The sequence below is a fragment of the Xenopus laevis genome, chromosome 6S (genome assembly GCF_017654675.1).
Source record: "Xenopus laevis strain J_2021 chromosome 6S, Xenopus_laevis_v10.1, whole genome shotgun sequence".
Lineage (NCBI taxonomy): Eukaryota > Metazoa > Chordata > Amphibia > Anura > Pipidae > Xenopus > Xenopus laevis.
The window spans coordinates 7,974,831-7,998,658 of NC_054382.1; the positions used below are offsets into that span (position 1 = coordinate 7,974,831).

Sequence of the window (23,828 nt, forward strand, 5' to 3'; positions counted from 1 at the left end):
GCAGCGCAGACTGCAAACATAGAAAGAACCACGTTCTCCTCGTAATTTACTGTAGCAAATGCCAACTGAATATTTAATGTAGGATAAAAGAGGAAAATATCGGATTTGTTATAAAAAAAAAAATATCAATATTTTCTTAAGTGGACGGTATCATTCCTTGAAATGCGGCGGCCAGAATTCCGTTGTAGCCTCTAGTAACAAACGTTTTCCCATGTTACCGACTAACACTAGGAATTGGCCTTCAGTATGTTTGAACTTAATGCAGATTGTCATTGCCATAGAAATCAATAGGCGCACAGTAAAGTTCCGGTGTTAGGATCTGGAAACATTAAACCCTAACGGATAAGAAGAGCAGTTAGTGATTGTTGTTATTAGGCCCATACACTGGCCTGATACGAGGCAGATTATTCAAGATGTTTTTTTTATGTTTAGAAACCTTTAAATTGTCCATGGAAAACATGACCCCCTTCCTCATTAGCCATTTTATAATTTGCATATATGTTAATGATATCAAACACCTGCACTACCCAACACATGAAACAGACAAACCGATCATTTTAACCATATCAGGCTTAAAGGAGAACTTAACCCTAAAAATTATTATATGGCTAAAAATGCAATGTTTTATATAGTGAACTTATTGCACGAGGCTAAAGTTTCAGCTTGTCAATAGCAGCAATGATCCAGGACTTCAAACTTGTCACAGGGGGTCACCATCTTGGAAAGTGTCTGTGACACTCACATGCTCAGTGGGCTCTGATTGGCTGTTGAGAAGCTAAGCTTAGGGCTCGTCACTAATTATCCAGCAGAAAATGAGCTTCCCTGGCTGTAATATAAGCTGATGCTACAGGTTTGCTGAATATTAAATTCTGATGCTAATTGCACTGGTTTCTGTGCTGCCATGTAGTAATTATGTGTATTAATTACTAATCAGCCTTATATTGTGACATTTCTATTCTATGTGTACTGTATATTGTGAGTGGGTCCCTAAGCTCAGTAAGTGACAGCAGTACAGAGCATGTGCAGTGAATCAGCAGAAAAGAAGATGGGGAGCTACTGGGGCATCTTTGGAGACACAGATCTTTACTGCTAAAGGGCTGTGGTTGCCTTGGGCTGGTACAGAAGCACAAAACACAATGTACAACATTTCTACCTACTTCCTTAGTTAGGCTTTTAGTTAGTCTAAAGCAACTGGAGTTGTTTAGTTGTTACCCTGCTTGCCTCTAATGCCTAATCTTGCCTTTTGCAGGTCTGAAGACCATTGTAGGTGCCCTTATTCAGTCAGTAAAGAAACTTGCGGATGTGATGATCCTCACCGTTTTCTGCCTGAGCGTCTTTGCCCTGATAGGGCTCCAGCTGTTTATGGGTCACTTGAAACAAAAGTGCGTGCGAGATCTGCAATATTTCAATGCAACCAGGATGGGTTTGCTGGACTGGAGTAACGAAACAATGTGGTCATCTTACGAAGAATTCATCACTGACCCTGGTAAGGGGAACTTTATTTTTTTTTTTTAAAAAAAATAATGTTCTTATTTTATAACTTTAATTGAATTCCCGTTAAAAATGTTCAATAGTGTAGAAAGAAAAGCTGTTGGGAAAAAAAAAAACTCACATAGAATCTTGTTCACCATGGGATGTCTCTTTTTTTTCTTCCTAACATAAATGATTTGGGATCAAGTGAAAGGGATTCTGGCATGATTTTTATGGTATGTTTTTATTATTAAATTACACTGTGCAAATTGCAGGTAATTCATTCATTCATCATTTAAAATGCTATTCTTGAACCAATATATGTTATTTTTTTTTTTAGTTAGTAATATTAGTAATATTGGTGGGTAGGCAGCCATGTCAGGTCTTTGTGCCTGGTTATGTGGTTTCAGAAAGAGCCAAAATTTCATAATTCTTTTAGAAAAGCTATTGTTTCTTCTACTAAATGTAACTGAAGGAATCGTGACTTGGGTTAGCCAGACTTGGATTTTTACCATTGAGCGCTGTTCTCATATCAGCCACTAGGTGGGACATGGGTGCGTTTTTATGCAGGTGTCAGGGTGACGTGCGAGCTGGTCCGATACCCGCGGGTCCAGGTTGAGTTCTTCTTCCTGCTCTCCCCGCCACCACCTTGTACTGCCAGCCAGGGTCGGACTGGGGGGCCCGGGGCCCACCGGACTACTGTCCAGGGCCCCCCCCTATGATGACGCGTCGGCGTGCATGTGCGTAGGCGCAGCTCTGCGAATCAGTGAAAGGTGCCGTGCATGCGCAGATGACACTGTGCGGCACATAGAAAAACATCAGATACGATCGGAACAGGAGACTGGCCCGGCGGGGGCCCATTAATGGTCGGGGCCCACCGGGTTATTTCCCGGTATCCCGCCGGGCCAGTCCAACAATGCTGCCAGCTTCTGACTTTTACTTTTATAGCCCGGAGCCCTACTCGCCCCGCCCCTTTTGTGATGTAATCGGCGGGCGGTACGGGTCTATAAAAGGAACCCAGAAGTCGGACTCGGGGTGGGCACGGGTGGAGGAAGGGCACATCACTATCATGGAGCTGTTATCTTGTTACCATTGTTATGCTGACTCTGCTCAACTTACAGTACAGCAGTAAAGAGTGACTGAAGTTTTTCAGAGCCAAGTCAAGTATGACAAGTATGACTGAGGGCAACTGGGAAACAAACAACATGTCTATCCTCATGTTAGATTTGAAATGAAATATAAAAAAAATCTGTTTGCTTATTTGAAGAACAGATTTCAATGCAGGGAGCAGTGCTATTTACTGATGCATTTTATACAAAAACAAGTATTCCCATGACAGATTCCTTTTAAAGGATAAGTAAACCTTTAAAACAAGTGAATGTAAAATTAATGAGAGTGCTATTCTAAGAATGTTTGCAATTGACATTCATTATTTATTTTCTTTTTTCCCCCTAAGATAATAAGGGAAATATGTACTGTTAATATGAAAGAATTTGTTACAACAGCGCCACCTGCTGGTCATTTTCCAACTAGTCTGACCAGCAAGTAGTCAAGGAAGAAGTTGTCAGGAGAAAGAAATAGGCTGCTCTGATGTTCTTCTGCTTAGGAAAGATTTTCCTAAGCAGAAGAACATCAGAGCAGCCTCTTTCTTTCTCCTGACAACTTCTTCCTTGACTACTTGCTGGTCAGAATGGTCAGGAAATGACCAGCAGGTGGCGCTGTTGTAACAAAATTCATTTATATTAACAGTACATGTATCCTTTAATATCTTGGGGGAAAAAAGAAAACAACTAATGAGTTTTAAGTTCACTTATTTTAAAAGTTAACTTATCCTTTAAGGGACAGTTATCATATTAAAACCCATTGGTATGTTATTCCTAGGACTCAAATTCCTCAAGATAATTTTGTTTTCCAAACTGAGCATTTACACCTGTGGAATCGCATAGTTAAACCTAAGCCTCTGGTGGAAATCAGAATGCTGCCCACCTTTCTAAGGGGCAGATGTATCAAGGGTCGAATTTCAAGGGGTTAAATCCCTCGAAATTCGACTGGGGAATAGAATAGGCAATTCGGGCGAATTTACGCGTTGACTAACAGTCGAATGGGCGAATATTCGCCTGGTGAATAGTCGCACGATCGAATATTCGATCGAAGGATTTTCATTTGATCGAATGATCGATCGAATGCCTTTTTATTCGATCAAAAATTTAGAAAACAAGCCTATGGGACTTTCCCATAGGCTTTTAAAGCAATTCGGTAGGTTTTAGGTGGCGAAGTAGGCAGTCGAAGTATTTTTAAAAGAGACAGTACTTCGACTATCGAATGGCGAATAGTCGCAGCGTTTTTGCGCTCGATCTATTCGAATCATTCTACTCAGGCGAATTTACGCCAATTCGATAGTCGAGGAGCACAAAAAACGACTCGAAATTCGAGTATTTTTCCCTCTATTCCTTCACTCGAACTTAGTGAATGGGCCCCTTAGTGTCCCACCCATAAACATTTAAATATTCAGTTGAATGATTTGATTTTATTGATGGGGGGTTGTCCTTAAGTGGGAAAAATCTTGGATTGCCCTTCAGATACGTGCCAGATCTAAATGTAAGAAAAATACGAGGCTTTGAAGCTTGGCGAATTCCTGCTTTTGGTCTATGAAGCCCTTTATGTTTCGTCTCTGATTGGCTTTTATTGGGAACTGCGCTGGTGCCTGAGTCTTGTCTTGTTCAAGGCAAGTTTGCATGTTCCGCCACTGATTGCTTCACAAGCAGAATAATAGAGGGCAAAGATTCCAGATGAGTTCTCTATTACTGGCGAAGGTGTTACATCAGATCCTGTAATCATATCCTCGCTGCTCTGCTAGACTTAGCTCTACCTTAATTACACCTCTTGGAATATTCACCATTTAAAGGGACACTGCAGATAAAGCACAGAATGTGAGAGATCATATCGTTACAAAGAGAATCCTATGCAACCTTTATCTGCTGGCCAGTGTTGGAAGTTGTTCAAGACATTGCTAAGAAACCACTTGCAGTTATGTGTATTATCATGCCTTGAAATCGGATCTCTGTGGAACTTAAAGGAGAAGGAAAGTCTTTTTGCACTTGGGGTTGTCAAATGTTAGACACCACAAGTGATTGTATTGACTTACCTGAAACCCCAGGCCGGTGCTCCTATCAGCAGCAAACTGCACCGGCCTGGGGTTATACCAGGGAGCACCAATGAGCGATCCTCTTCCGGCTTCTTCTTTCTTCAAATTTCCCAGGGCAGCAGCATGCACAGTAGAACGAAATAACTGACTTTTTAGTTAAAGGGATACTGTCATGGGAAAACATGTTTTTTGCAAAAATGAATCAGTTAATAGTGCTACTCCAGCAGAATTCTGCACTGAAATCTGTTTCTCAAAAGAGCAAACAGATTTTTTTATATTCAATTTTGAAATCTGACATGGGGCTAGATATATTGTCAATTTCCCAGCTGCCCCAAGTCATGTGACTTGTGCCTGCACTTTAGGATGGAACTACTTTCTGGCAGGCTGTTATTTCTCCTACTTACTAAATCAGTCTCGGTGGGACTTGGCTTTTACTATTGAGTGTTGTTCTTAGATCTACCAGGCAGCTGTTATCTTGTGTTAGGGAGCTGCTATGTGGTCACCTTCCCATTGTTCTGTTGTTAGGCTGCTGGGGGGGGGGGGTGCTATCACTCCAACTTGCAGTACAATAAAGAGTGAATGAAGTTTATCAGAGCACAAGTCACATGACTGGGGGCAGCTGGGAAACTGACAATATGTCTAGCCCCATGTCAGATTTCAAAATTGAATATAAAAAAATCTGTTTGCTCTTTTGAGAAATGGATTTCAGTGCAGAATTCTGCTGGAGTAGCACTATTAACTGATGTGTTTTGAAAAAAACATGTTTCCCGATGACAGGATCCCTTTAAGAGAAGTACTGGACACTGGGATATTCATATCAGTGCTTCCCCAGTGGGAAGCACAATTTAAAGGATCTAAACAATGAAATAAAATAAATGTAAACGCTTTCTGGCAGGCTGCTGTTTTTCCTTCTCAATGTAACTGAATGTGTCTCAGTGGGACATGGGTTTTTACTATTGAGTGTTGTTCTTAGATCTACCAGGCAGCTGTTATCTTGTGTTAGGGAGCTGCTAACTGGTTACCTTCCCATTGTTCTGTTGTTTGGCTGCTGGGGGGGAAAGGGAGGGGGTGATATCACTCCAACTTGCAGTACAGCAGTAAAGAGTGACTGAAGTTTATCAGAGCACAAGTCACATGACATGGGGCAGCTGGGAAATTGACAAAATGTCTAGCCCCATGTCAGATTTCAAAATTGAATATAAAAAAATCTGTTTGCTCTTTTGAGAAATGGATTTCAGTGCAGAATTCTGCTGGAGCAGCACTATTAACTGATTCATTTTGAAAAAAATGTTTTTTCCCATGACAGTATCCCTTTAAGCCCCCGAAGACTGTATTTTACTCTGTGTTTGTAGCATTTTGCCCAGTAGGTCTCACATGACAGATTGTCTGCTCTCTCTCTGACAAGCCAAGTTATAGGTTCTCAGGAAGAATTCAGCAGACGATGCGCACATCTCATAACTCATAAACCATGGAGATCCCAACGAGGGCCAGTCTTGCATTTCATGAAATAAGGTGGTTTCACTGTGACCAGTCAGCAATCTCTGCTCTGATGACCTTATATCTGGGATTATAAAGAAAACAGAGCTGGGAATTCTTATGTGTATAAGCGCACAGCTGACTTTAGTTCTAGGACCCTGCAATCTCAATGTGGCCTTTGCTGAGAATGTGATACAGATAATATATGCACTATGGCTTTTGGTGTGCCCATTAATAAATGAGAATATAGCTATAATCATAAATAAATACATTTTTATATCTCAGAACTTGTTTTGTTTAACACTTAAAGGGATACAGTCATGGGAAAACGTTTTTTTTTAGTGCTGCTCCAGCAGAATTCTGCACTGACATTGGTTTCTCAAAAGAGCAAACAGATTTTTTTTATATTTAATTTTGAAATCTGACATGGGGCTAGACATATTGTCTGTTTCCTAGCTGCCCCCAGTCATGTGACTTGTGCTCTGATAAACTTCAGTCACTCTTTAGGGCTAGGCCACACGGGAAGATTTCAGGGAGATTAGTCGCCTGGCGACTAATCGCCGTGTCTAATCTCCTTGAATGGCTTGCTGGTATCTTGCACCCGCTAGCACTAAAGTCGCCTGCGCCTATTCACACGCGGCAACACGTTTTTCAAAGTCGCTCGAAATTGCCTCGTGAGAAGGCAACGTGTCGCCGCGCGTGAATAGGCGCAGGCGACTTTAACGCTAGCGGGTGCGAGATACCAGCAAGCCATTAATGGAGATTAGACGCCTCAAAGATGCGGCGATTAGTCGCCAGGCGACCAATCTCCCTGAATCTTCCCGTGTGGCCCTAGCCTAACTGCTGTACTGCAATTTGGAGTGATATTACCCCCTACCCTTTCCCCCAACAGCCTAACAACAGAACAATGGGAAGGTAACCAGATAGCAGCTCCCTAACACAAGATAACAGCTGCCTGGTAGATCTAAGAACAGCACTCAATAGTAAAATCCAGGTCCCACTGTGACACATTCAGTTACATTGAGTAGGAGAAACAACAGCCTGCCAGAAAGCAGTTCCATCCTAAAGTGCTGGCTCTTTCTGAAATCACATGACCAGGCAAAATGACCTGAGATGCACCTACACACCAATATTACAACTAAATACACTTGTTGGTTCAGGAATGAAATTATATATTAAAAATATATTGTAGAGCGAATTATTTGCAGTCTAAACAGTGTCATTTAGAAATAAAAACGACATCATAAAAATCATGACTGAATCCCTTTTAACGGCAAAGGTTTTAATGGCTTGAGAAAGCAGGTAATATAAGGTGATAAAACTGATGATTGAGCTGAATTGGTATGAATTATGGTTACTGAGTATTTAGGATTGTACCAATTTGCAATGATATGATGGAAAAGTGCTTTCCAGAGACATACATTTTAGGTTTGCAATTATTTGCAATTATTACGAGGCATGAGTTGTTTATACAAATACAATTTCCTTTTTTACTTAACATTTATCTGATCCATGCGTGACCTATTCGAGTGCCTTGCGCCAACATTTTGCTTCTTTATATAAGGTTTGCAATTATAACCAGACCAAAAATAATTATTAGTTCTCTTATCCCAAAAAGTTCTCTTATCCCAAAACAAAAAATTGTGATTTGATTCTCAGCACTTTTCGGAGGATTAAGATTTGTCTAAATTCTAGAGGTGTTATTAATAACATATGGGGTGGGGTATAAACTGCAAAAAATACTACCCAAGCCGTATTTTTTTGCACTTGGGTCATGGGTCTATGAGCTCTAGAATGGGTTACAAAAACCCAAGAATGCAGCAAACAAAATTTGATTAAAAAAATGTAAAGGTAGCTAATATAGTAAAACTGCTCTGAGGTTCTTAGGAAAGAAATAGAAACCTTTCTCAAATCTTTCCTAAGCAGAAGAACATCAGAGCAGCCTCTTTCTTTCTCCTGACAACTTCTTCCTTGACTACTTGGTGGTCAGACTGGTCAGAAAATGACCAGCAGGCGGCGCTGTTGTAACAAAATTTAATTATATTAACAGTACATGTATCCTTTAATATCTTGGAATTAAAAATAAATAAATAATGAATATACATAGCAAAAGTATGTAGAATAGCCCCCTCATCAGTTTTACATTCACTTATTTTAAGGTTTACTTATCCTTTAATATTTTTTTAAAGCAAGAGCATAAAATATAAACAAAAATATAATAAACATACATATTTTACTGATTTCCTTGCTAAATTAATGGTACTCCTTCCATCATACCTCCCAACTGTCCCACTTTTGACAGCTTAACCCGCAGTCCCAGCTTGTTACTGAAATGCCCCGACTCTCTTTGATCTCCTGCACTGAACAGCCAGAAAAAAGTTTCTAACTTAATTGGCTTTTTTGAACAGCTACCAGGTGCACAAAGATACTTTTGTAACGATTTCAAAATAAGAGAATAAGTAATTGTAACAATTAAGATAAAAATGTCTCTTGGGAGAAGTTAGACTTGCAGTTTAAAGGGCAATTGACCTTCATTAGCAAAACTGTAATAACTGAAAAAAATAGGGATGCACCGAATCCACTTTTTTGGATTCAGCCGAACCCCCGAATCCTTCGTGAAAGATTCGGCCGAATACCGAACTGAATCTGAACCCTAATTTGCATATGCAAATCAGTGAGGGGGAGGGAAAAATAGTGCCGTGGCTAAAAAAATTGTTACTTTCATGTTTTGTGACAAAAAGTGAAAACATGATTTTAAGGATTTGGATTCGGTTCGGCCAGGCTCAAGGATTCGGCCGAATCCAAATCCTGCTGAAAATGAACGAATCCTGGCCAAATACCGAACCGAATCCTGGATTCGGTGCATCCCTAGAAAAAAAACACGGAAATGTGTTCAAATTTTTATAACCTGCCAAATTTTGTAAGAAGAACCTGGTAATTAGGGGTGTGGCCACAAAAAGGGGCGTGTTCCAAACAATTTCACCACCTCTTTTTGTCCCTCTTTCTATTTTCAAAATGTTGGGAGGTATACCTTCCATTGTAGAAATGCCAGCCCATAAAGGGCAACTATATCTGCTACCAGAATTCCCTTTATTCTCACTGTGCTGAAATCTTGCATTCTTGGGAGTTGCACAGGCAAGATAAGGGTTATCCTGAACTATTCCTTGCATAGCACTGTAAATCCTCAGCCTGTGTCATTTATAGCCTTTGCCTCTAATGTGGAAGCAGCTGCTCTGCTGGATAAGGCACAATACTTCACTGAATAGTGGCCACTAACATCCACTCTCTTTAGTTTTTGGAAAAACCTGTTGAGATTCAATATGGGAGGTTTAATGTGCCCTTAATAGCTGGAGTGCTGCTCACAAGCACGTCCATGCGTTACATTGGGATTGAAGGCAGTGTTTTAACCTATTCTGTGCCAAAGCATAGATCACTGTCGATTTTGCCATTCCTAGCTGGCACTTTTTTTTTTTTTTTAAATGAAAGATATGTTAAAATGACATACAAGTCCCTACAACTGATAGCTGTAAATATGCAACCAATGAACATTAGTCACATATTTGTGGAAGGACCATCCCTGTGATTCATTCATTGGCCAAGGATCTGCAGGATCGAATCAGCCCAGTTGAGATAAAGGGCATATCTGCACGTGCAGTGGCATAACTAGATGTTACTGGGCCCCACAGCAAATTCATTTTAGGGCCCCCAACATATCCAGAGGTTGTTCTTTTTTTACAAATATATGTTTAAATTGCTCATTAATAAGGGCCTCATGGGGCCCCCTATACCTCCTGGGCCCCCCTGCAGCCACAGGGTCTGCTTCCTCTGTAGTTACACCCTTTGAATTTTTTTAATTCGAATTTTCATTCTGACTCTTGTTAATCTACCACATAAATTGGTCCTGCTTTCATTTAAAGGAGAAGGAAACCCCCAGGGCGCTAAACCCCTCCCCCCCTCCCCTGTGCTGCCCCCCCTCCCTCCTCCCCCCTGGCCTACCTGTCCCCCTGGGCAAATGCCCCTAACTTTTTACTCACCCCTCTGCGCAGTTCCTGTCCACGGAGTACGCAGTCGCCATCTTCTCCCACGCGCGTCTTCTTCCTGCTCTGATCGGCGTTTTCTGGCGCATGCGCAGTAGGAACAGGTACCGGTACGGCTCTACTGCGCATGCGCCGAATGTCACGAAGTTTTCCGATTTCACTTCGTGACATTCGGCGCATGCGCAGTAGAGCCGTACCGGTACCTGTTCCTACTGCGCATGCGCCAGAAAACGCCGATCAGAGCAGGAAGAAGACGCGCGTGGGAGAAGATGGCGACTGCGTACTCCAGGGACAGGACCTGCGCAGAGGGGTGAGTAAAAAGTTAGGGGCATTTGCCCAGGGGGACAGGTAGGCCAGGGGGGAGGAGGGAGGGGGGGCAGCACAGGGGAGGGGGGGGGAGGGGTTTAGCGCCCTGGGGGTTTCCTTCTCCTTTAAGGTGGCCATCGACATTACAACTGTGTTCAGATCGTTCATTTCAATACACACGTGTAGAGCTGAATTGTCAGATATACAGTTAGTAGGGTTGCTACCTTCTGTACCTTGGAACTCCAGGCAGGGGGGTGGAGCCATGATGTAATGGGGCAGGTCATGATGGGACGGGGGGATGGTCATGGTGTCAGGGGCGGAGCTATGACATGGCGATTGGCCGATCGTTACGTCAATCACAGGAAATCCTGCCCAGTTTTCCTAATTTGGAAAACCGGGCAGGCAGTTTTGCCCTTTCAAAAAACTGGGCTGCTCGGGTCAAAACCAGACAGGTGGCAACCCTAACAGGTATAAACAATAAAATTGGACGATTCAGCAGTAACAATGGGCGATGTTCGGGTGCCTTCAAAGGTGCCTGATCAAAATTTTCTGTCCAGCCCGATCGACGAGCTGAACGATATCCAAGTCTTCTGTCGATATCAGTCGGCTCGTCTCCCACCAAACATGCACTGAATATCGTCCGAAAATTGTTTTGTACGATATTATCAGTGTGTCTATGGCCACCTCTAAGGCTTTTACACACGCCCGTTTTTGCCTGCGCTCCACTGTGTTGCGCTTTCTTTCGTTCAACCGCAGGGGAGCTCAGGAGTAGACGCAGTCAATTATTTTGAAGGGAGCTGTATTCACACAGACGCATGTAAGTGTCAAATGCAGGTTGGGACGCAGCATGTTGCATTTCACCTGCGTTCGGCGTCTGTGTGAGTACAGCCCTCTTCAACATAATTGACTGCATCTACTCCTGCGCTCCCCTGCAGCTGAACGGAAAAAAACGCAACACAGGGGAGCGCAGGCAATAACGGCCGTGTGCAAGAGCCCTAAAGATGGCCATGGACACACTGATAATATCGTACAAAACAAATTTTCAGACGATATTTGGTGCAGGGAAGTGCAGGCAAAAATGCTGTGTAAGAGCCCTTAGAGGCAGCTCCTTTCTATCCCACTGCCTTCCTTGAGTGCACGTCAGCCCCTATCCCCAAATGCCCATGTGTACCCTCTACAGACATCAACAATTACATTTATAATTGCACCTGAAAACAACGTTTCTTGTTTAGTAAAGAAAAAGTAAATCTGGAAATAATGCTTCCCATGTATCCCAGCTCTCCTTCGGGTCTATTAATTGGCTGGCTTCTGCTACATTGCTCACAAACAGCAGTTATGGGGATTTGTGCCATAGCCAGACAGATACTGTTTTCATTAGTAATTGCCCTCGCAAATAACTTGAGAAGCTAATAAATGTGACACTGTAGAAAGAGCAGCTCAGCGGGCGATGGTACATGATGTATTCTGCTATTGACTCTTGACATCCGTTCATGCACTTCACCCACGTGCGACGCCTGACTCCGATACAGTGGCCGCTGATTAGTAGGGCTGGAGGAAAAACAGATTCCCACTCCCTGCTTTGTGCAGGAATAGAGAAGGCAAGGAGGCAGAAATATCTGTTGCTTCCATTATCTGTCCCATACCAACTGCTGATCTCTCTCTGTCAGAAAATTCCTGCACCCCAGATAACGTTCTGGGCACTGCAAGCTGCTAGCCGGCCCTGCTGTCAACATACTAACACCTTGGGGGTTATTTATTAGGGGCCGATTCACTAACTTCGAGTGAAGGATTCGAAGTCAAAAAACTTAGAATTTCGAAGTGTTTTTTTGGGCTACTTCGACCATCGAATGGGCTATTACGACCTTCGAGAACGACTGCGACTTCGAATCGAACTATTCGAACTGAAAATCGTTCGACCATTCGATAGTCGAAGTACTGTCTCTTTAAGAAAAAACTTCGACCCCCTAGTTCGCCATCTAAAAGCTACCGAACTCAATGTTAGCCTATGGGGAAGGTCCCCATAGGCTTTCCTAAGTTTTTTTGATCGAAGGATATTTCTTAGATCGTTGGATTAAAATCCTTCGAATCGTTCGATTTGAAGGATTTGTTCGATCGAAGGAATAATCCTTCAATCGTTCGATCGCACTATTTGTGCTAAAATCCTTCGACTTCGATATTCGAAGTCGAAGGATTTTAATTAACCCTCGATAACCCCCTTAAAGTCCGAATGCCAAAAACTGGAATTTTTAGTAAAAAAAAAATTCTTGTGATTCATTATACCCCAATGCCGGAAAAAGTCAGAATCCGAAAATCCGGCATCCCAGACCTGCTGAGGTTGTATATAAGTCAAACAGTGAAAAAGAAACTCTCCAATTTTTTGAGATTTATTATACCTCCAATGCTAGAAGAAGTCAGAACTCAGAATCCAAAAATCCGGCATCCCAGACCTGCCAAAGTTGTATATAAGTTAAAAACTCTAAGGGGCCGATTCATCAAGGGTCGAATATCGAGGGTTAATTAACCCTCGATATTCAACTAGGAACTAAAATCCTTCGACTTCGTTATTCAAAGTTGAAGGATTTAGCGCAGATAGTACGATCGTACGATCGAAGGATTATTCCTTCAATCGAACGATTAAATCCTTCGAATCGAATGATTCGAAGGATTTAAATCCAACGATCGAAGGAATATCGTTCGATCAAAAAAACTTAGGAAAGCCTATGGGGACCTTCCCCATAGGCTAACATTGACTTCCGTAGCTTTTAGCTGCCGAACTAGGGGGTCGAAGTTTTTTTTAAAGAGACAGTACTTCAAATATCGAATGGTCGAATAGTGGAACGATTTTTACTTCGAATCCTTCGATAGTAGTAGTCGAAGGTTGAAGTAGCCCATTCGATGGTCGAAGTAGCCCAAAAAAACTTCGAAATTCGAAGCTTTTTACCTTCGAATCCTTCACTCGAAGTTAGTGAATCGGCCCCTAATTGTAATGATTCATTACACCCTGATGCTGGAAGAAGTCAAAATACAAAAATCCTGCATTCCCAGACCTGCCGAGCTTGTATATAAATCAAAAACTTAAGTATTTAGTGAAAAAAAATCCTAAAAATTTTCATGATTCATTATACCGCGATGCTGGAAAAAGTCACAATCCCCATTCAATTACAGCAGCTGCGCCGGCGAAAAAACGCCGGCGCGCTGGGAAGGGGAGGTGAGGTGGGCGCTAGGACCGCGCGGCCGCCTGGTCGGACCGCGCGGCCTAGGGGCGCCGCACATTGAAATCCGGCGCTGAACCCAGACCTGCCGAGGTTGTATATAAATCAAAAACTCGAATTTTTAGTGAGAAAAAAAACCTCAAATTTTTCATGATTCATTATACCCCGATGCTGGCAGAAATCAGAATCCGAAAATCTGGCATCTCAGATCTGCCAAGGTTGTATATAAGTCAGTGGGAGAAGTCCCGAAGATATCCTGATCTGTGCCGGGTTTCGTGCAAAAATTTGAAGATATTCGTGGTTTTCGGGTGAAAAATTCATATGATTCGAATTTTCGTATGCTTTTCACGATTTTTTTAAGTATTTCCCGCACTGGAATTTTTTGGGAAAATGTATTGATAAATAAGGGGAATTAACCTGTGTTGGTTGGAGTATATTTCAGAAAATAATGAGATTATTTCGAATTTTGATAAATATCCCCCCTACTTGCTTGGGTAACATTGAGTTTGAGGGCAGAGGTGTGATCCTCATAGAGGAGCCTGTATTCCCTACTAACACCTGTTCCCTTGTCTCCCTCTCTCAGGCGCATATTTACCTTTCTAAGCAAATGGCACGCTGATGATTGGACAATGGGCCCTAATAGCCGGGACTAGTGATTACCTATGCAGGGTAACCAGGTGACAGTCAAGTATAGGAAGAAGACAGGGGAGGGAGTTTATAGCAGGTGCATTCTGTATTCCCTTGAGAGCTTTATACTCACGTTACCATAGTTTGGACATTAGCTTGGCCTGGGTGTTATAGTTTCATATTGCAGTTCACTTATAATAAGGAAATGTAATCTAAAACACCACCCTCCCTTACAATGCAAGCAGTTACTATTTTGCAGCCGTTTTCATGGACCATCTTGCCTTACTATAAAGACCATCTCAAAGCTGCAGCCGCAGTGGAAGTGCTGCACTATGGGGCTCACTGAACGGGGGCAGTCTCTCTTGAACCCTCATAAAAAATGTTTTTATTGCAAGGAAATGATTTGATTGAAATAATGGCATCCCACACCTACACCCATAAGTACAATTATGCAAACAGGGATGTTCCTAGTGAGGTTTGTTCTATTTATGACAATCATACGCATTCTCTTCATTCTCTGTACAGACTTATGGGAGAATTAGGCTTAATCAGTACAATGTGCCGATTAAAAGCTCCATATGAGTCATGGCTTTAAACTCATGTTTGTTTTCCAGGGAATCACACATATGTGATTGTATAAAATATATAGATAAATATACAGTATTACTCAGTGGTTAGACAAACCCGTAATCCGTCACTTTGTACTGAATTTTCATTCACATTTATAACTGGGAACTGGAAGCTTGTACCTAATAAAACACAAAATCATATTGGGAAGCAAAACGGTTACCCGTAATCTTGTGAAACAAGTGAGTTACCTGTAGCTGTATAACAGGGCGGGTTGTTAGTATAGTAACTCTACACCTTTATGGCTCTTACTCACGCACGTTTTTACCTGCGCTCCGTTTTTCGGCATTCAGCCGCAGGGGAGCGCAGGAATAGACGCATTTTATTATTTCAAATGGGGCTGTACTCACACAGGCGCATGTAGGTGCCGAATGCAGGAAAAATGCAGCATTTTGCGTCTCGACCGGCGTTCGGCGCCTACATGCGCCTGTGTGAGTACAGCCCCATTTGAAATAATGAAATGCGTCTCTTCCTGCGCTCCCCTGCGGCTGAACGCTGAAAAACGGAACGCAGGGGAGCGCAGGTAAAAACGCGCGTGAGTAAGAGCCCTAAATGCTGATTTTACACTTTATGTGACGAACGATTGTTCCTTTCAGTCTACCAATCTACAACTAACAGATTAATTAAAGGAGAATTCAATCCAAAAACCCTACCCCCTACAGTACATAGACCCCCCTGCCTAAGTGTTACCCCGGGCAAATGCCCTTAACGTTTTACTTACCCCTCGGTGCAGATTCACCATCCCCCCGCCCCCGAAACACCCATCCCCCCTGAAACAACCCCCGAAACGTTGATCTGGTTGGGGAAAGGGGATATTTCCCGACTGCTTAAAAATTGCGTGTGTGCAGATCTGGTTACTTCTTTTCACTGTTGCTAATAGGGATGTAGCGAACTCCCGATTTGGTGTTAGCAAAAAATGTGAACATTCGCGAACAGTTCGCGAACTTCGAACACCCGCTAAAATCGTTCGATTCGAACGATCGAAGGATTTTAATCGTTCGATCGAAGGATTTTCATTCGAATCGAACGATCGAAGCCATTCGATCGAATGCTTTTCATTCGATCGAATGCTTACAATCGTTCGAGCGAATGGAAATCGTTCGATTTTTAGCGGTCGAAGGAATTCGAATGGTCGAACGATCGAACGCGAACTCAAAATGCGAACGTTCGCGAACATTCGGCGGACGCGAACGGTCGAAGTTCGTGCGAACTAGTTCGCGGGCGAACAGTTCGCTACATCCCTAGTTGCTAAGGGACCTTGCCCGGTCTACGGAAGTCCAGCACCACCATAAGCAGGGAGAGTAAACGATAGGGGTGCGGAGGTTACAATATATAGATTTGTTCACACGACATGACTTCTGAACAAACATGTTAACTCCATTTGGGTAGATTTATATGATCATTTTTCTTGACGGACGAACATTTAAATCGAGTTTGGACAGAATTGTAGAAGAGACTTGGTCTTTGCCACATCAGGCCATTGTATCTACCATGTCATTAGTGATGGGTGAATCTGACCTGTTTTGCAGAAAATTTACTAAACGTTCACAATTTGCCAAAGCATTAGGGCAAGGTCACACGTGGCGTTTTTACGTTACGTTTTGAAAAACCTGCGGTCAAGCGTAAATACGCCAATGAAACCACACGTGCATGATAATATGCGTTTTTCAGCCTGTAGTTTTCTTTTCCCAACATGCATTTCTGTTTTTTCTCATTCCCCACAATCCCACCAAAAAACGCCAAGTGGAAAACAATTTACATGCAGAATACAACTGTACTGCTCGTCAATACACAACGTAATTACATCACCAGCATACAAGGCCGTAACTACGTATGTGTGAAATCCATCTTGCAAGAGTTTGGCCGCCATGTTGAAAATACGCAGCAAAAGTGTATTTCCAAACCTTCAGATCCCATAGAGTGCAATTATATGGAGTTTCCTTGATGTATTGGCGTTTCTGCTAAAAAACGCAAATACTGGCGTCTTGTGGCGGATGTTGGCTCGCAAGAGCGTTGTGGGACTTGCTATAGTGCGTATTCCATTATTTTCAATAGGGCTTCGTTTTGTGCGTATTTACGCTCGTCTGTAGATTTTTAAAAAAGCAACGTAAAAACGCCATGTGTGACCTTGCCCTTCCGGTACAATAAATGGGTGTTTTTCATGTGACTTTTTCCAAACCACGCAACTTTTTTTTTTACTATACATCAGAGCAGTGACCTACAAACTTTTTTTTAACCGTGAGCCACATTCAAATGTAAAAGAAGTTGTGGGTGAAGTTTTGGGGGTGCCAAAAATGAGCTGTGATTGGATAATTGGAAACCTGTTTGTGGACTGGCAGCCTACCGGAGGCTCTGACAGCACAGCTGGTTTTATACAACTAAAACTTACCTTCAAGTCAGGAATTCAAAAATAATCACATGCTTTAGGGCCACTGGGAGCAACATCCAATGGGTTGGTGAGTAACATGTTCCTCATGTTGGGGATCCCTGAGTCTATAGATATTTTTTATTTGCAGCAAAACTTGGCGGAAAAGACTTCCATGAGCCAAAACCATTGACAGACCCAGCCATGTCCACAATCCACCCAGATCCTGCCCTCTCTCTTCAAAGTTCCATACTTTTTGGGTTAAAAAACAGCAATAGTCTGACTTGGAAATTATTTGTAATTATAGTAACATTTGATTTTCTTTTTAGCAAACATCTACCACAAGGACGGTGCCAAGGATGCCTTACTGTGTGGGAACAGCAGTGATGCTGGGTAAGTTCTATGTTTTTGCTCTCATCTATACACACATCTATACAGTACATGTAGAATGAGTCTGGGTAGAGGGAGCGAGGAGAGTGCATTTGATGTGCGAGCACTTTGGGACTCTTTTCAAGTTAATTAGAAAGGTAATAAACGCTTTCAGGATTTAAAATAATGCACGCTTGCCATGTAGGGGAATAGCATGTAATTACAGAGTCACTCAGTGAAAGGGAGAACTCTAGGATGTTAATTAATGGGCAATTAGTAGGGGCAATTGGCTTACATGTACAGTCCAATTCTACATTTCTCTATTTAAAGAATTTTAGGGAAGACTGAAATCTTTTATTTTTCAATTAAATCAAAATGCTTCCCATTGGAAGAATGGGTGCCTAGAATAATTCATCCTGTGTGCTCGAGATCCTGTCTGCTGTCAGTAATCCCTGTAGATAAATACAGAGTTAAGAATGTGGGGTTCAGTAATTGACATGCAAACTATTCCTTTATTGGTCTACTATACCTTAACAAATTCTTGATAAACTGAGAAATACCTGTGCAGTTATCGGTTCTGTACAGGCTATGAGCAAACTTAAGAAAATGTTCCTGCTGAATTGTGCTTAGTACAGGGGATACCTATGCTGCCATAGTTTTATGGGATCTCTCTGTACAGACTATGAGCAAACTTAGGGGACTGTTCCTGCTGAATTGTGCTTAGTACAGGGGATACCTATGCTGCCATAGTTTTATGGGATCTCTCTGTACAGACTATGAGCAAATTTAGGGGACTGTTCCTGCTGAATTGTGCTAAGTACAGGAGAATACCTATGCTGCCATAGTTTTATGGGATCTCTCTGTACAGACTATGAGCAAACTTAGGGGACTGTTCCTGCTGAATTGTGCTTAGTACAGGGAATACCTATGCTGTCATAGTTTTATGGGATCTCTCTGTACAGACTATGAGCAAACTTAGGGGACTGTTCCTGCTGAATTGTGCTTAGTACAGGGGATACCTATGCTGCCATAGTTTTATGGGATCTCTCTGTACAGACTATGAGCAAACTTAGGGGCTGTTCCTGCTGAATTGTGCTTAGTACAGGAGAATACCAATGCTGCCATAGTTTTATGGGATCTTTCCCTACAGACTATGAGCAAACTTAGGGACTGTTCCTGCTGAATTGTGCTTAGTACAGAGGAATACCTATGCTGCCATAGTTTTATGGGATCTCTCTGTACAGACTATGAGCAAACTTAGGGACTGTTCCTGCTGAATTGTGCTTAGTACAGGGGAATACCTATACTGCCATAGTTTTATGGGATCTCTCTGTACAGACTATGAGCAAACTTAGGGGACTTTTCTTGCTGAATTGTGCTAAGTACAGAGGAATACTTATGCTGGCACTGATTTATGACCCTTTAAGTTATGTTAAATAAATGATTGATGGAGAAAATCTAGGCGTAGTTATATCTTGGAACTAGAGAGAGTCATAGTTTATCTGAGACTAAACTCAACCCACAGTAGATCTTAGATTAATCCTACTTCATGTTTTCTCTTTGGGTTGCATTATTAAAAAAGCAGAGAGGTACCTGATTAGCTTTGCTTTCCCTTGACACAGCACAGGGATTAAAGATTCTCTGGTCAAAGGAACATTTGGCTTTCCCAGCTTGATTACTGGAATACCTTCTACAGAAAGCCTGTGGATTCACGTTCCAAAAGTTACCACAGTCAAACAAACAGCTCAAAGCATCTGCTGAACCATCATTATTGACCAAACTAATGTGTTTTGACTGGGACACTGTTAATGTCAATCAATCCTGAGAACTATCACTTTTAAAGAATACTTAATGTGTTATGGGAAATGTATTTCTGGAATAACCTCCTCGCTTAAAATTCCGTAAAGCAGAGAGTATTTGGCAACAGATCACTTTCTAGTGTGTAAATGTTTCCATTTAGCTCCTTTTTTCCAAAAATTAGGAAAGACCAATGAATTCAGCTAAAAGATATTGGATTTTTCATTAAAATAGATAGTATGGGAACTATAGAGCCATAGCTGTCCAAGAGTTACTTCTAATTATGAAAAGGAGTACAGGTGTGGGACATGTTATCCGGAAACCCGTTATCCAGAAAGCTCCGATTTCCGGAATGGTCGTCTCTTATAGACTCCATTTTATCCAAATAATCAAAAATTTTTAACATGATTTCCTTTTTCTCCGTATTAATAAAAGAGTAACTTGTACTTGATCACAACTCAGATAGAATTAATCGTTATTGGAAGCATAAACAGCCTATTGGGTTTATTTAATGTTTAAATTAATTTCTAGTAGACTTAAGGTATAAATATTTAAATTATGGAAAGATCCGTTATCCGGAAAAGCCCAGGTCCCTACCATTGTGTGGATAACAGGTCCCATACCTGTTCCACCAGATCATTCAGCAGGGTTTACTCCACTTTTATTTCACCCAGAAGCTTCAAACATGCAATAGATTTTATGATTTGAGTTAAAATTCTTACTTTAGAGAGTTAATAATTGTGTTTTAGCACCCATCCAACTAGCTGAACGTGAACAGGGTGACAACTCCTTGAGGTGACAAAATGAATTCACTGGCACACAAGGTAGTTACAAGCAGAGACAAGCCCTTGCGTTTTTATTGCAAATGTGTAACATTTCGGGTTAGTTCCCCTTTGTCAAGCATGCTTGGATTGAGATGGTGCCGATCCCTCCATCATTGTGCATTCAATTCACTGGAAGGGCTTGGAACTGCAATTTACATGAAACTCCTTTAGTTGCCCATGTGTGCCTTAAAGAGATTCTGTCATGATTTTTATGGTGTTGTTTTTATTTCTAAATAACGCTGCAAATAATTCACTATACAATATAAAATTTCATTCCTGAACCAACAAGTGTATTTTGATTTAGTTGTAATATTGGTGTGTAGGTGCATCTCAGGTCATTTTGCCTGGTCATGTGATTTCAGAAAGAGCCAGCACTTTAGGATGGAACTGCTTTCTGGCAGGCTGTTGTTTCTCCTACTCAATGTAACTGAATGTGTCTCAGTGGGACCTGGATTTTACTATTGAGTTCTGTTCTTGGATCTACCAGGCAGCTGTTATCTTGTGTTAGGGAGCTGTTATCTGGTTACCTTCCCATTTTTCTATTGTTAGGCTGCTGGGGGGAGGGGTTGATATCACTCCAACTTGCAGTACAACAGTAAAGCGTGACTGAAGTTTACCAGAGCACAAGTCACATGACTGGGAGCAGATGGGAAACTGATGTCTAGCCCCATGTCAGATTTCAAAATTAAATATAAAAAAATTAGTTTGCTCTTTTGAAAAACAGATTTCAGTGTGGAAGTCTGTTGGAGCAGCACTATTAACTGATGTGTTTTGAAAAAAAAAACATTTTTTCTCATGACAGTATCCCTTTAATAAAGTCAATTTGCCTATGGATATTTTATAGGAGTTGCTTTTGTCCCTGTTGTTGTTCAGGCCATGTTTGGACTCGGCCAGGCTGTAGCACTGATTTGATCTAGCAGTCCTTACCAGTCAGGATGTGTTATCCTTAATGGACTTAGATAAATCACTTCAACGGTGCTGTCAGCAGTATCTGTCAGTGTGTTGAGTTGTAAGAGAACTTCTTTTAGAGTAGGTAAACCTTAGAGAATAATGGCTACCTATTCAATTGAAACCCTTTCAAATATCTATTTGAGTTAGATTCCTGGGAACATGTAAGTGCACAGTGCTTCGCATTTCGATACTCGGCTTCTGAGGACTGTGCTTGATTCAATGGGTCCCATGTTGAGTTTCTACAATGCGCTTCTATTCCCTATATACTCTCAAATGCCCTTAGCAAATTGCATTACTATCACTGGCATATTCAAATAGTATAACTATATAGCAGAACTTTGCTTGGTAATTATAGAGGTATCCATATGCTAACATGGGTTTATGGTGTCTGGCTGAATTGTATTTTGTACAAGAGGAAAACCTATGTTGGCCTAATGTTAAGGTATCTCTGTGTACAGGCTTAGACATATCTCAGGAGTTTGTCATGACACCAAGGATTTCATCAACAGCAGACACCAAGGATTTCATGTCATGCCCCTTGACTAAGGCCAATTAGGGATTCTTATAAGGGAATTATTAGCCTTTGTGGCCTTCCCACACATACAGACAATGGCACACTGGGGGATGTCTCTTTATAGGTCCCTGGTGAGGCCTCATCTGGAGTATGGGGGCAGTTTTGGACTCCAGTCCTTAAGAGGGATATATATGAGCTGGAAAGAGTGCAGAGACTAAGTGCAACTAAACTGGTTAGAGCAGGGATCCCCAACCTTTTTTTACCCCTTAGCCAAATTCATATGTAAAAGGAGTTGGGGAGCAACACAAGCATGAAAAATGTTGGTGGGGGTGCTGAATAAGGGCTGAGATTGGCTATTTGGTAGTTGACTGTCAACCGACAGGAGGCTCATTTTGGTAATACACCTGGTATTTCTGCAACTAAACTTGCCTCCAAGCCAGGAATTCAAAAATAAGCAACTGCTTTGGGGCCACTAGGAGCAACATCCATGGGGTTGGAGAGCAACATATTGCCCATCAGCCACTGGTTGGGGATCACTGGGTTAGAGGGAGGGAAGACTAAAAGTATGAGGGTAGACTGTCAAGGTTGGGGTTGTTTTCTCTGGAAAAAAGGCACTTGCGAGGGTCGAGGGAACATGATTAGACTTTACAAGTACATTAGAGGACATTATAGACAAATAGCAGGGGACCTTTTTACCCATAAAGTGGATCACGTACCAGAGGCCTCCCCTTCAGACTAGAAGAAAAGAACTTTCATTTGAAGCAACGTAGGGGGTTCTTCACAGTCAGGACAGCGAGGTTGCGGAATGCACTGCCGGGTGATGTTGTGATGCTGATTCAGTTAATGCCTTTAAAGGAAAACTATACACCCTGAACAATGTAGGTCTCTATAAAAAGATATTGCATAAACCAGCTCATGTGTAAAACCCTGCTTCATGTAAATAAACCATTTTCATAATAATATACTTTTCTAGTAGTATGTGCCATTGGGTAATCATAAATAGAAAATTGCCATTTTAAAAAAATAAGGGCTGCCCCTTGGGATCGTAGGATTCACGTTGCTCACAAACAAACCATACATGTTAGGTCACATGAGCCAATTAAAAGACAGAGTTCTGTCTTTTGCTTCCACTCTTCTTCCTGTGAGAGCTGCAGTATTTCTGGTCAGGTGATCTCTGAGGCAGCACACAGACCATCACAAAATGGTGGTTCAAGGCAAGAGATGTAAAAGGGCAAGATTTAATTAAATATATATACCAGTTTGGTAAGATTCTTTAATATGCCACTTAATAACTTAATATGATATAAACCAGTGATCCCCAACCAGTAGCTCGTGAGTAACATGTTGCTCTCCAACCCCTTGGATGTTGCTCCCAGTGGCCTCAAAGCAGGAGCTTATTTTTGAATTCCAGGCTTGGAGACAAGTTTTAGTTGTATAAAAACCAGGTGTACTGCCAAACAGAGCCTCAATGTAGGTTGACAATCCTCATAGGGGCTACCAAATGGCCAATCACAGCACTTATTTGGCAGCCGAAGAACATTTTTCATGCTTGTGTTGCTCCCCAACTCCTTTTACTTCTGAATGTTACTCATGGGTTGAAAAGGTTGGGGATCCCAGATATAAACTATCTGCTGCTTAAGTATTCATTTTGGGGGTAAAGTTTTCCTTTAAGAGGGGCTTGGATGATTTCTTGGACAGACATAATATCAAAGGCTATTGTGATACTAATATCTAAAGTAAGTGTATGATTATTTATGTGAGTGTATAGAGGGGTCAGTGTATTTGGATAGGTTGAACTTGATGGACTTATTATTTTTCAATACAATCTATGTAACTATATCACAATGTATCGCCCGCAATAAAAATGCACTACTGTAGGCGACAAATCTCCCGAAAATGCTTTCCCGTTGAAGCTGCTGAAGTTTCCTCGCAAGCACCTATGGCCGACTTTAGAAAGCCAAAGTAACTTGATTTACATAGTTGCTGGTGGGAAAGCATTTTCAGGAGATTTCTCACCCGTGGCGGGTAAATCTCCCCATATGTCATCACCCTAAGGCTAAGGCCACACTAGGCGATAGCGCCGCGATTTGACTCGCGGCGACTTTTCG

General features: G+C 41.8%; 1 protein-coding gene across 8 annotated transcripts in view; it reads left to right on the forward strand.

Annotated features, from left to right (window-relative positions):
• Positions 1 to 23,828, forward strand: part of LOC108719816 (sodium channel protein type 5 subunit alpha) — a 239,232-nt gene that overhangs the window by 101,631 nt on the left and 113,773 nt on the right. For all 8 annotated transcript variants that reach the window (XM_041567344.1, XM_041567343.1, XM_041567342.1 and 5 more), the window contains exons 7-8: positions 1,250 to 1,486; positions 17,595 to 17,658. In XM_041567344.1, coding sequence (XP_041423278.1) covers positions 1,250 to 1,486; positions 17,595 to 17,658 — 301 coding nt within the window. The remainder of the gene's footprint in view (positions 1 to 1,249; positions 1,487 to 17,594; positions 17,659 to 23,828) is intronic.